The sequence below is a fragment of the Mastomys coucha genome, unplaced genomic scaffold (genome assembly GCF_008632895.1).
Source record: "Mastomys coucha isolate ucsf_1 unplaced genomic scaffold, UCSF_Mcou_1 pScaffold18, whole genome shotgun sequence".
In the NCBI taxonomy this organism is placed as follows: domain Eukaryota; kingdom Metazoa; phylum Chordata; class Mammalia; order Rodentia; family Muridae; genus Mastomys; species Mastomys coucha.
Genome location: NW_022196900.1, coordinates 57952708 through 57966497, shown reverse-complemented (window position 1 = coordinate 57966497; position 13790 = coordinate 57952708). Strand labels below are relative to the sequence as shown.

General features: G+C 43.6%; 1 protein-coding gene across 5 annotated transcripts in view; it reads right to left on the bottom strand.

Moving 5' to 3' along the window:
* Positions 1–13790, bottom strand: part of Patj (PATJ crumbs cell polarity complex component) — a 314427-nt gene that overhangs the window by 29019 nt on the left and 271618 nt on the right. For all 5 annotated transcript variants that reach the window (XM_031377903.1, XM_031377900.1, XM_031377901.1 and 2 more), the window contains 6 exons: positions 12518–12665; positions 11531–11617; positions 7446–7551; positions 6842–6879; positions 2036–2158; positions 1257–1361 (listed from right to left, as the gene is read on the bottom strand). In XM_031377903.1, coding sequence (XP_031233763.1) covers positions 1257–1361; positions 2036–2158; positions 6842–6879; positions 7446–7551; positions 11531–11617; positions 12518–12665 — 607 coding nt within the window. The remainder of the gene's footprint in view (positions 1–1256; positions 1362–2035; positions 2159–6841; positions 6880–7445; positions 7552–11530; positions 11618–12517; positions 12666–13790) is intronic.

The window sequence follows — 13790 nt, the reverse complement described above, 5'->3', positions numbered from 1 at the left end:
AAAAGGTGGAGCTGAACGAATTAGTCAGTTTGTAGGGATATCGCTAATAGTAGACTTTAAGTCTAAGCCCCTTCTTCTTACTCAGGTTCCCACTGAGGCTCTGCTCACTCCACCTCTGGTGACAGCAGCTGAGACCAAAGAGGTGCGATTGCAACAAGTGACTCTAGGGGTCAGTAAAAGCCAAGCTCCTGGAGCAGGAACAGAGTCATGACCAGAAATGTCCACTCTGCACGAGGACAATACGCATCCTGGAGAAGCAGGGCTGAGGCTGGCCATGCACTGTTTCGTTGGTATTCAGCAGACACTTAAGGACCCAGATAATACTTGGCTATTGCATCAACTCTTTTGAGACCACAGACAGTGTTCCACGGCTCCCCGCCATGTGTACCTGGCTAAATGCTCTGTCACTTTGACCTAGACCGCTGAGTTCTCAGAGCTAAGTCCCACAAATCACTTCTCTCAAACGTCGTGGGTTTTCCATTCAATCTTCTGATTCTAAGGCTAGAATTATCAGAGTGCTGGCTGTGGGTCTTATTCTTTTTACCTGTAAATCATTTTATACAGCCTCTTTCAGAAGTATGGTGATTATAATCCTTCATTTTAGGGGCACTCATTAAAGAAAGTCACTGCCAGTATGCTGCCTCTCCAGTCTCTGCATGGTGTCAATCTCAGAGACATGGGAAGGACTGCAATCGAGGGAAGGGAAATTAACAGCACATTTTGTTTTCACTTCCTCCTGGATTTCTCTGCTGCTCTGGACAATGCTCACGGGGCCACAGCTGATCAATAATTGTCTGCCTTAATTGATGACTGCTATGCAGTAAGAGTTGCAGGGTGCTGGCAACCATTCATGGCACAGGAGAAAGAGCATTGTATTTTTCTCTGCTTTTAAAGGGACAGGAAACAGTGCGAGAGCTGCCTAGGAACAGCCCTTGGATATAAGAAAGGAAATCATTTCCTATTCACAGCAAACTTCAATTTACAAAAGAATGGCGGAAGCTAAAAGCCTTGTTGATTTATCACATGAAGCTGAGAGTAATTTTTCTCCCCTTGTTATACCTCTGGATAATCCTGCTCATGCCTGTATGGGTGGCACTAAAGAATTTCTGAATAAAAATAATAATTTCTCGCTTTCAACCTTCATAATTCACATCAGCAAGCACCCTGCTGGGTGGTGATGCTGACTGCCAGTGACTCCGTCTTTTCTGCTGTCATTTATCTGCCTCTGCCAGCTGGTTCTCCATTGATCGCAATACCTGCAGGATAATGCGCCCGAAGGCATTCTTCAGTAGATTAACAGCATCTGTGTGAGTCAGTCCATCCAGAGGTTGCCCATTAATGCTTACAATCCGATCTCCAACCTGGAAGGACAAAAGTGGAAGAAAATCACTATCATTAAGAAAAATTAAATTTGAGAAGAATGCCTAAAACTTTTCGTTACGTTACATCTCTCATCTGCCTCATTGCTGAGAGCTGGCTTCTGTGGAGTGCAGGGAATTTTTAACGGCTTTTCCCAAATGCAGCCCCATCAGAAAGGCAAGAAGGGCATTAGATTTCATTACTAAAAGATGCCATAGGTCACTTTGGTGTTTTGGTAGCCAGTAAGAGTGGGGGGCATAAATTAACTGTTCATTGAAGCTCCAGTGAGGAAGCCAGGGCTTTTCTGCTTAATTTTTATACCTCAGTTAAAATTAAGAAACAACAGAAAAAAACTAATACTTTCAGTTAAGGGAATATTCCAAGATCAAATCTAATTCATAAACCAATTTGTGTAAACGAGATGCTAAAAGGTCTTGAAGGGGTTTAAGGAGCTGGGATTCCTTCTTTCACTCAAAGATTGGATAAGAATAACATTTTTATGTGTCCAGGGACTTAATGACTTTCAGGTCTACAGCCTTGCTAATGCATTCTGTCCTCAGCATGGGGGTGCTGATGGCTTTTGCAATTCCAACTTTAAACAAGGTTTCTATGGCTCCAACCTCCTCCTGAACCCAGCACACACTGTCAGCCTTCTGCCAGTCGCCTGGAGGTTTACCTTAAGCTTCTGGGTCCGTGCAGCCACTCCACTGTTCTGAATCATGGCAATAAATATTGGGATATCTCCTAAAGGACTTCCTCTTCCTCCAGCAATACTGATTCCAAGGGCATCACTGAGCTCCTACAAGGAGAGAAAACAGAAGGCCTGCGTGTTTAATAATAGGCACAGACAGTCTGTCCTTACATTGCACTGAACAAAACCTCTCCATGATAACATGGGAGCTGAGTGTATGCCATCAAAAAGGCCTGTGTCAGCTTTTGCAGTCAGGTGGTGTGGGGGCCTCAGAGAAGCTCATCTCTGTGAGTCTCCACCCTTACACACAAGATGGGGAGGTAGACTGCATAGTACATGGTGATAATCTGAGTATAAATAAGATAACAATGTGTTGTCCTGGCCCACTGAAGAGCTCAATAAAAGCCAATAGCAGCAGTAAATTCAAAAACAAAAGCCTTCACTACTGCTCAGTGGAGCGGCCAATTTGACGCAGGCTTGGCAAGTGTGTTCTCATATGGTGTTTATGATTAAACTGCCACACATATCATGTTCTGGGTGTGAACAAACACACTTGGCTTCAAAAGAGCTGCATGCCTGCACTAAACAAAGGATCTGAGAGGGCGCCCACTGTTGTGACAACAGTTTGGAGAGAGAAGTAAAACAGTAGTGAGAATCTTTGTAAAGATGGACCTTGAGCAGAGATCTGGCTCTCGTCCCACCCTGTCTCCCCATCTTAGGAAGGTTAATATTTTTAAAATGACTGTAAGAACAAATGACAAGTTGCAGTTCTGGCAGGCTGGCACTCAAGCCAAGTCTATCTGCTCCTGTTGACTATAATGGGAAAATCTTGTCAAAATGCAAATAATAATGGCTCATAGCTTCTGAAACCAAAAGAAACTAACTGGTGGAAAGTGAAAATCTGCAGAAGTTACAGCAGGGGTACACTGCGCAGGCTCACCACCTTTGTGTGTGTACAAGCTCATGCACTTGTGAGTGTGTGAGTGTGTGTATACGTGCATGTGATTGAAGTGTGTGAGTGCTCAGGTATGTGCATATGTGTGTGCATGCTCACTCATGGCCGTGTGTGTTAGGTACATTTTTGCTCTGAGGGAGAATCCCAGTCAGACTAGGGGCTGAAAAGGCGGATGAACTGTTGATTTTCTGATACGAACACCACCCTTCCAGCTGAAGGAACCAAAAAGAGGCTTCTCTGGCTGCTAGGTAAGCAGGGAGGAAATGCAGAGTGGAAAGAGATCCTGTATTCTGACCACAAATGTGTGGAATTATCACTAATCCACTAGGTACCGAGGATCCCTTAACCAGCATGCCAAAATTTTTGATTATTGAACTTTGCTTTAAATCACTACAAAGGCAGGTGGACATTTCCTCTCAATCTAACTGGGCCTGCTAAAGCATAAGCAACATTATTTTTCACAGAAGATACACACAACTTAACAATATTCACGAGGTCTAGGATAAAATTTCATGCTTGTCAACATGCCAGAAGATGTAAAACCACCCAGCCCCATGTTCTGTAGGGCAGTAGAAAGCAAACTCTGTAACACTGTTTTATATAGATAAGCATGGCCCCTATCAGGCTCCTGGGTGGATCCCAGCAATGGAAAACAAAACAGCGGAGGCAGGCTGACCTGGAACTCACTCTATAGATCAGGCTGGCCTTGAACTCAGAAATCCGCCTGCCTCTGCCTCTGCCTCCTCCCAAGTGCTGGGATCAAAGGCGTGTGCCACCACTGCCCAACTCAGAAGCACAACTCTTGAGGTAAAGGCCCTACATGGTCACCACCTTATTATTTAAAAATATCCAGAGCCAAAGACAGTCATGACTCCAGTGCTCTGGAGGCAGAGGCCAATGGATTTCTATGAGTTCTAGGTCAGCCTGGTTTACACAGTAAGTTCCAAGCTAGCCAGAGTTACACAGCGAAATTCAAACAACAAAAAAAACAAAAAGAAACCAAAAAAAAAAAAAAAGTGCCCTCCATAGCTAAGTGTTCATCATTTATACCTTAATAAAGCAGAAGAAAGCATCTTGGAGAGGCCATATGAACAGAACTTAAGACAGACTTGTAGGGGCTGGGAGGAGCTCATGGTAGAACATGCCTTAGTATGCACAAAACTCTAGCTTTAATCCCTAGAGCCCAAACCAAATAAAATGTCACCAACATGGCAAAATGCTCTACCTTAGGGCCACAGAGATGGTTCAGAAGATTAAAAAACCCAAGCCTGGCCTGAGTTCAACCCCTGAAAATCACATAATTCTAGGCCTCAGACAGAAAGATGGGAGGAGAAAGGAGAACTGCCTAGGAGCTCATGGGCCTATTTGATTAGAGTAGGCAGCATAGCTGCAGAAACTAGAGAGACCCTGTCCCAACAAGGTGGAAGGGAACAGCTGACTTCCTCAGTTGTCCTGTGACAACTGTGACCTGTGAGCTGTGGGATGTGTACACATGTAAATACACAAACACATAGCCCACATCCTAGATGATACAAACACATCGATTATTCTGTTATCATTGGTGCTGCCCTGATGTAACTTAGAATCACTGTAGTGCCTCACTTCTATCCTGTTTACACAGCCTTTGTGTCCAACTGATACTTTCCAAATGCATCAATCACTTAGCGATGCCCTCTGTGCAAAACTCCACGAAATAGTAATTTATTTTTATTTTAAGGGCATGAATATTTGCCTACACGTACATCTGGGTACCACATCCATGCACGGCCTGAAGAAGGCAGAAGACAGTGTTGGAGCATGCCTTTAGTTACTTTTGGATTGCTGTGAAGAGATACTATGACCAAGGCAATTTATAAGAAAGCATGTAAGTGGGGCTGGCTTACAGTTTCAGACAGTCAGTCTATGACCATCATGGTAGGGAGCATGGCAGTAGGTACACATGGTGCTGGAGCAGTAGCTGAGAGCTTATATCAGAGCCACAGGCACAAGGCAGATAGACAGTGACATCGGGCCTGGTGTGGAGTTTAAAGCCTCAAAGCCCACCCCCAGTGACAATACCTTCTTCAACAAGGTCATACTTCCTAATACTCAGTCCACCATTGGGTAGTAAGCATTCAAGTACATGAGCTTATGGGGCCACTGGCAGTCAAACCACCCCAGATGCCCAGCAGCTGGAGTTACACTGTTGTGAACCAATGCTGGGAATAGAACCCAGTCTTCTGGAATAGCGGCCAGTGCTCTTAACTGCTAAGCCATCTCTCTAGTCCCCAAGAGATATTTTATAATGAGGTCTGTAAGTGGACCATGTGAAAATAGAGTAGGTGTAAGCAGGCATATTATAGAAACCTATAAAAACAAATGTCTAAAATGGCTTAAGAAATATAAAATATTTTCAAAACCTTGGAATACTTTGGTCCTAACTCTATATGTGTTTTATCCAAAATTGTGTTTACTATTGGTGCGTCTGACTTCTTCATCCCAGAGCATCTGAGCTGCCACTCTAGGAAATACGCACAAGTAAGCTTGGTTAAATTACAGCCAGGAAGGAAAGATGCTATTTTCTGGCATTCAGGAGGGACTTAGAATTACATACTTTGCCTGGTGGTAGTGGCACATGCCTTTAATCCCAGCACTAGGGAGGCAGAGGCAGGCAGGTTTCTGAGTTTGAGGCCAGCCTGGTCTACAGAGTGAGTTCCAGGACAGCCAGGGCTATACAGGGAAACCCTGTCTCGAAAAAACAAAAACAAAACAAAACAAAACAAATTACATACTCTGTATGTCTTATCTCATCAATTTATTTTCAGTTTTTTAAAATAGAGTCTCTGTAGGCCAGGCAGGGACTGACTATGTAGCCAATGCTGATCTAAAACTCATGGCAATTCTTTTATGCATAAGGCACCAGGTTCAGCATTTAATCCATACAAAATATTGGTTTATGATATGAGTTAGTTTTACAAGCCCATGCTGTAGATGAAAAGACTGAGGCTGACTCAATGAAAGATCAGTGAGCTGATGTCTGATGGTCTGTGTGCCCCATTAAAGTGTCCCATTTCATATCAGCACTCCAAGTACTAGTCCCTGAAAACACGATTCTATTTTTGAGACAGTCTTTAGGATTCTATTGCTAGGGTGGGCTTTAATTCAGTTGGACAGGAATTCTCATGGGAGAGGCTATGTGACAGGAGACACTCCAGAATGCTTGTTATATAAAGGAAACAATTAAACACGGGGTCTGGAGAAACGTGGAACAGTAAAAGCATTTGCTATTTTTGTATAGGATGTGGGTTTGACTCCCATCCCCGTGTGGTAGTTCATGGCCATCTATAACTCCAGTTCCAGAGGACCCAAGGCCCACACTTCTGGCTTTTGTGGGCACTAGGCAAGCACATAGTGCACAGACACACATGTGGCAAAATACTTATACACAGACCTAAAAAAGAAAAAGGAAAACAAGCAAAACAGAGATATGCTAATTTTTAATGAAAGAAAGATGATTAAAAAGTTCTAGGCACAGTCAATGGAGTATATTACATAACCAGGAACAATCTTGTTTTCTGCAGTCACGAACGCTGACAGGGCTCCAAGTTCACGCAGCAAGGTATGAGCTACGAGAGACTGTCCAACATCCTGTTGTGTGAAATTTAAACATACACGCACACTATTATGAAAAGCAGATATTAAAAAATTCACAATGGTCACCTACATGTTTCAATCTACTTTTAAAATGTTGATTTCTGTTACTTAATTACTTTAGTGACTTGGAATAACATATAATCTGATAAGATACATTCAGAGAGAAAATGTACAAAGTAGAATCAAAATAACAAGTGACTTACTCTGATTATCTCAACAGTCCTTGGTTCCCCCTCTGTGCCTGTTGGTAGAGAAGCAAGACGTTCACTAATGCTTATGATCAGACCTACTATGTCTACGGTGTAACACTCTGTGGAGACAGCAGCGGTTGTCTAGGTTTTTCAAGAAAAGAGACTAAAGCAAGCAGGGTACACCTTCCTCAGCATGAGTACACAGCTGAGTCCTCAGGAGCAATATCCCAGTGTGGCCAGTGTGGCCACAACCATTAGGTCTGAGCAGAGCTGACAGGCTGCAGCAGCAATGGCCTGACACACGGTTCCTCAGAACTGGGGAACAATACATTTATGTTTCATCGTGCATTTTTCTGTCCTACTCAAAGATAACCTTCACCCAAGAGGGCCTTAAAAAAACCGTGTCTCCCTCCACTCTGTTCTCCAGGGCATGTGGACTTCTCAGTCCCTCCAGCTACTTGTAAAGTATTCATGCTTTCTCTGTAAACAGTTGCACTTTCTGATGCATTCTTAAATTTTTGCTTTTCTGTTGCTCATGGGATCTGTGCACCTCTCTCTCTCCCGCTTCCTCTTGACATAGGCCTCACCAAGTAGCTTAGGCTGACTTCGAACTTACATTTCTGGGGAGGATCTGAAGATCTTTTTGTGCCAACCAGGTTTTGTAGGCTGGTGATGCCTGGGAAGGAAGGCCGACAGCTGCTGTGTGCATTGTGCTGGTCCCCCTGGAAAGAAGACACTGTGGTCACTTGTGTGCAGGCACTACCACGGCCCTGGAGACATGCCCTTAGCCTGAGCCACCAGACGTCTACTGACCATTCTGAAAAAGTCAAGAAACAAAAGCAGTCACTGCGCTCAGCCCTCTCCACCCCTGGCCCATATAAACACTTGCTCTCGTGGTCCACCCCTGGCCCGTGTAAACGTTTGCTCTTGTGGTCCACCCCTGGCCCGTGTTAAACGTTTGCTCTCGTGGTCCACCCCTGGCCCGTGTTAAACGTTTGCTCTCGTGGTCCACCCCTGGCCCGTGTAAACGCTTGCTCTTGTGGTCCACCCCTGGCCCGTGTAAACGTTTGCTCTTGTGGTCCACCCCTGGCCCGTGTAAACTCTTGCTCTTGTGGTCCACCCCTGGCCCGTGTAAACGCTTGCTCTTGTGGTCCACCCCTGGCCCGTGTAAACGCTTGCTCTCGTGGTCCACCCCTGGCCCGTGTGAACACTTGCTCTTGTGGTCCTCACTGTGGATGTTCGCTTCTCAGTCAGAGTACAAAGAGTCATTTGAGCTGCCTTTGCTGCTCGTGAAATCAAGCATTTTCCCAGTTTGCTAGTGTTATAGCCTTCAGTGACCAGCCCTGTCTTTTGAAGGAGGAACCAACATGACCCAGACTACAGCCCATGGCTTGCTTAGCCAGTGTGTGGAGCTAAATCAACAGAAAGGAGACCGAGTACAGACTTCTAGAGAAAGCAGTAACTATCAAGCAGAAAGAGAAGATTTTAGGGGTTTCTTACTTTTATATTCTGAACATTGTCCTATAAGCAGAATGGTTCAAGCTAACCTGTTATACCTGCATTAAACTGTTTCCCTCATTTAAATAGATATTTGAGATTTATAATATAAAGTCACTTATAGCTAGTGACTATCTAAAAATCCCACATGTTAGCAAAGGCCCTTCTAGTGTAGATAGAGCATATCATCTCTAATTTTTCTACCTAATTATCAAGCCTGTGCTCAATTATCATGAAAATTTAAGCTAAGACCATATCACTATTAACATTTGGTAAATTACAATGTGTTTTGGTTCTGAAACAGGGTCTTGCTATATACTGCGGGTTGGCCTTGAACTCAGATCTTCCTGAGCACAGAGAGCATAAGTGTGTACCATCATGTCTGGCTGAAGCTTCTCTCTCTCTCCTTTTTTTTTTTTTTGCTAAGGATCAAACTCGGGGCTTTATGTATGTCAGACAGGTGCTTCACCCACCACAGCTTAATGATCATTTATTTAATTGCAGAAGAACCTTTAAAACGTTTAAATATAGCCGGGCGGTGGTGGCGCATGCCTTTAATCCTAGCACTTGGAAGGCAGAGATAGGCAGATTTCTGAGTTCAAGGCCAGCCTGGTCTACAGAGTGAGTCCAGGACAGCCAGGGCTACACAGAGAAACCCTGTTTCAAAAAAAACAAAAACAAAAACAAAACAAAACAAAAAACCCAAAAAAGTTTAAATATTTCTGAAATAAGAAAGGTTACACATACAGTATATAATTCCAGCCCTAAGGAGGTATAGCCAGAAGATCCTGACCCTGAGGACATGTTTGGGAATCTCTCTCAAAAAGCAAAATAACTTGGGCTGGTGAGATGGCTCAGCGGATAAGAGCACTGACTGCTCTTCCAAAGGTTGTGAGTTCAAATCCCAGCAAACCACATAGTGGCTCACAACCATCCATAATGAAATCTGACGCCCTCTTCTGGTGGTCTGAAGACAGACAGCTACAGTGTACTCATTTATAATGATAAATAAATGCAAAAATAAAATGAAAAACAAAATGTCTATAATTTCTATTTTATACATAAGAAGTATTCTGCTTTGTATGTATGTGCACCACATGGACCAGCCTTGAAGCACTGCATCTGGAGCTACAGATCATCATGTGCCATGATGTGGGTGTTGAGAATTGAACCTGGGTCCTCTGCAAGAATTACAAGTGGTTTAAACCCTAAGACGATGCTCTAGTCCCCACATGTTCTTTATCACATACCCTCTACTCATCAATTAATTCATCTTCTAAAGTTCATTTGACTATAGGTTATAGATACCTGAATACTTTCGGATAGACTCACTTTTCTTTGGTGTGGCACAGAGGTCCCATGTGACCTAAGCTGACCATACCTTATATACTATCTAACTGAGCATGGCCTTGAACTTGTGATCCTCCTCCCTTACCTCCCTGGGTATGAGGATGGCAGGTCTGTGTCACCATACCAGTTTACATGGGGCATAGAGTTTTATGAACTGGCAGTTATACTTAACCACTATTAAACACACACTGTACAAACTTACAGTGAAGTAAGAACCCAGTCTATTCACTCCTCAGCTGCTCATCCAGGGGAAGAACAGTTTTACCCTAGCACGGCTCATACTGTACTCTCATCTCCTGTGTGTGAGGCTTTGATGGAACCACTCAAGACAGGCGAGTCTTCCATCAGACAGGTTTGCCTGAGACTGTTGACTGTAGCTCCTACGTCAACTTAAGTCTCCACTGAATCCTGACTATCCACTTGTGTGTCTATGTTATCTGCTAATTACAGAAGCCAGGGGTGGAGTGGAGAATTGGTATTTAAGTGTGGATTAGTTTGGTTGTTTTGAACATTCTTCTTTTTTGAAATTGTATTTACATGTATGTGCTCATATCTGTGTGAGTATAGGTGTCAAACTCCTTAGAACAGGAAGTAAAGACAGTTGTTAGCCACCATGTAGGTTCTGGGAATTGAATCTGAGTCCTTTTGGAAGAGCAACAAGGGCTCTTAAACCTTGAACCATCTCTCTACTTGCCATTTTGAAGATTTCTGGAGTCAAAGCAGCTAGTCTGTGATCCTGTGTGATCAATGACATAAATTTAAAATTCTTTTATTATGTTTGTGTATAGGTGCATATGTGTGTGTGTAGAAGCACATGCCATAGTAAGTGACAACATATTATGACACACAGACAACATAGAGTATGGAGGTCAGAGCACAACTTTGGGAGCAGTTCTCTCCTTCTACCTAAGAGTTGCAGGGATTAAATCCAGGTCATCAGGTTTGGTAGCAAGTGCTCACTGGCCCTCCATGATGTTTTCTGTTGTACATTTTCTCATGCTAATGAGCAAAGCTGTAGCTAAGGGCTTTGCAGAAGCAGCTATGCCAGCTGCAAATCCAAAGCACCTTAGGCTGTGGGAGGCTGCGGCTACGAGGAAACTAGGAGAGAACTAAAGGGACACGTTAACCTCAAAAAAAAAAAAAAAAAAAAAAAGGGCTAGGGGGTTGCATGTAAATGCCTACAGCTGAATCATGTGCCAAGTGGGACTGAGAGCAGTCACCGAGTGTGTCAGCCATTATAACACACACACACAAATTACCGTGAAAATACTTCATTAAAAAGGTGGTACTGACATCAGTCTTGCAAATAAATATATTTGCTAACTCGAAAAATGTCACCCACTAATACCTCCCTGCCAGGAGAGAAACCCCCAGACTTCGCTCTCCTAGGAGTGCACTGTTAACTGCCCTCAGCGTGTGTGAGTGGCTATTCACAAGTTAACTTTATAGCAATGTTTAATTGGATGAATAGAACAATGTTGTGCTAATGAGGTCAAATTGCCACCAGATGTTGCTTCTTTTTTTTTTCTTTTCTAAAATAAACACAGCTGTGTACATGTGCGCACAGGCAATATTGAACACTGAGAGAAAAAGTGGTTCTAAGAAAACACAGACAGTAAAGGAGAGAAAATTTTCTTAATGAATTTCTACCCACCTTTCATTTTTATTTCACACACACACACACACACACACACACACACACACACACACACACACACGAAAGCACACTGAAGCTGGTGTTGTGAACATGCAGCACGGCAGACATTATTTCTAAATAATCGTATGTGAAATGAGAAACTTTCCCCCAGTGGGCACACAAGACTGAGTGAGTCTGCCGGGAAGGACATCAACAACCTGGCTGTTCTGCGAGGTCTTTCTTGAGGAGGCCCAGGAACCTGCTCGGAGTCTCCCAATCTCCAGCTGGACAAGGCCCTGGACACACTTGGGAAAGCAAGAAAAGCAGAAGTGAGATGTGGCAGCACTTACGATCTAAAACACCAGTGCAGGCTTTCAGCCATCTCTGCAGCAGACGCTGACCAGAGGGTAACCAGGTCAACAGGCAAAAGGAGATCCTGCCATCCAAATCCCAAATAAAACAGAAACTCAGCAGCTTCAGATGCATTAAATGGATTTGATATCAGTGTGCCTTTCTCCCCTTCCCCTCCCTTCTGACGAAACTGGTCATAAAGAACACAACAGTCAGGAAGTGAGAGAAAGAAATCCAACAGGAGACAGTTCACAAATCCAGGCCCTTTGAAGAGGAACTGGGAGCTGTACCAGGAATATGATTATTAAACAAACCCTCTGTCTGCCCAAACTTCCACAGTTGTTTTAAGATCCACTGGTTGCAACCAAAGAGGAAGGAGTTCCAGGAGGCAGAGCCCTTAAGCTGAGAAGTCTGAGCTGCAGGCTTCCACAGCTCGCCAGAGCCCAGGGTGGGAGCAACCTGCTCGAGCAGTTTTGTGATTCTGTTCTTATTTGTGAAATGAAGAAATTAGTCTAGATGAGCTTTAGCATTTCCTTGTAGCACTAAGTTGGGACTGATTAATACAGAGGGGAAGGGATGGATTCCCTGCACATTCTGTCCAATGAGCTGGACTACCAACAAGTCTGGCAGTTAGAATGCTCACCAGCATGAGGAACTGCCTCAAGTCTCCAGGCACGTTCCTCTGTCTGCTTAGCCATCAGGATAGCTTTCCTTTAAATCTGTTCTTAGGCATTTGGAACAATCACATGTTATATTTTTGTAAGAACACAGCATCCAACTAAGGTCAGGTGGACTGGGACAGCTCTGTGAGCATTGATCACCATGGCCAGGTGGGAAGCTCTTTAGGGACTCACCTTGAGGATGGTGGCCACTGTCTCTTGTGAAGCATGTCTCATGTCCTCTCCATTCACAGACAAGATCTGGTCTCCTCGAATTAACCTCCCATCAAGGTCTGCAGCCCCACCTTTCACAATGTCGGAAATAAACACTCCGCTTCCACTCCTGTTAACATCACCAAGCATTGTGGGATTTGCACAGCCAGTTAGTTATTAATTAAAAAATTGGGCATTCTTTATAAAGACTAAAGATCTAAGAACTAGAAATCAGAAGTTCTAAAACCAATCCATGAAGTCCAATGACATCCACTAACTTTCTTAATAAACTTTATGCTTAGATTACGCCCATTTGTGCTATGTTTTGTACATCCATCCTTGTCTACTGTACTTCTGTTTTTATTGGTGGTAATATAAGCACTGGTGTGTGTGTAGGATTTTACAGAAGTAAATTGACAATTTACTACTACTACTACTACTACTACTACTACTACTACTACTACTACTATTATTATTATTATTATTATTTTGAGACAGGTTTTCTCTGTGTAGTTTTAGCTGTCCTGAAACTCACTTTGTAGACCAGGCTGGCCTCACAGATCAGTCTGCCTCTGCCTCTGCCTCCCAAATGCTGGGATTAAAGGTGTGTGTCCCCAACTGCCCAGCCACCATTTACTTTTTAAACAGGCAGAATCTATGACCTGGCATATAGTAAGTAGTCCATGGCTGGAAGCTTTCTGCTGTGAGTTTGGGTCTGCAGTGACCCCAGCACCCCACACAGACACAAAGTGAGCAAGCACTTCTTTTAGAGAAGAGCCCATTGCTAATTACTTCCTTTTCTTAAAAAAGGAAATCATTTATTACTCATGTGCTTACATTAATGTATTCATGTTTATATGGGTATGTGCATGTCTGAACATTCATGGATGGCAAGAACAGCATGTGGGACTTAGTACTTTTCTTTCAGCATGTGGTCTCAGGAATCTAAGAAGCTATCATTTTGATGGCCCCTGCCTTAACACTCCGAGCCTTTTCACAAGCCCCTGTTGGTTCAATCTTTAATTTCCCCTTCCTCTTGTATTTCCTTGATTACACTCCACCATCCACAGTCTCCTATAAGGCAGGGTGGCCTGGAATTTCTGATCCTCCTGCTCTCCCTCTTCAGTGCTGGGATCATAGGCCTGTACCTCCAGGGCTGTTTTATGGAGTTCTGAGAATCTAACCCAGAGCTTCATGCTTGCTAGGCAAGCAGTTTCTCTCTCTCTCTCTCTCTCTCTCTTTTTTTTTTTTTTTT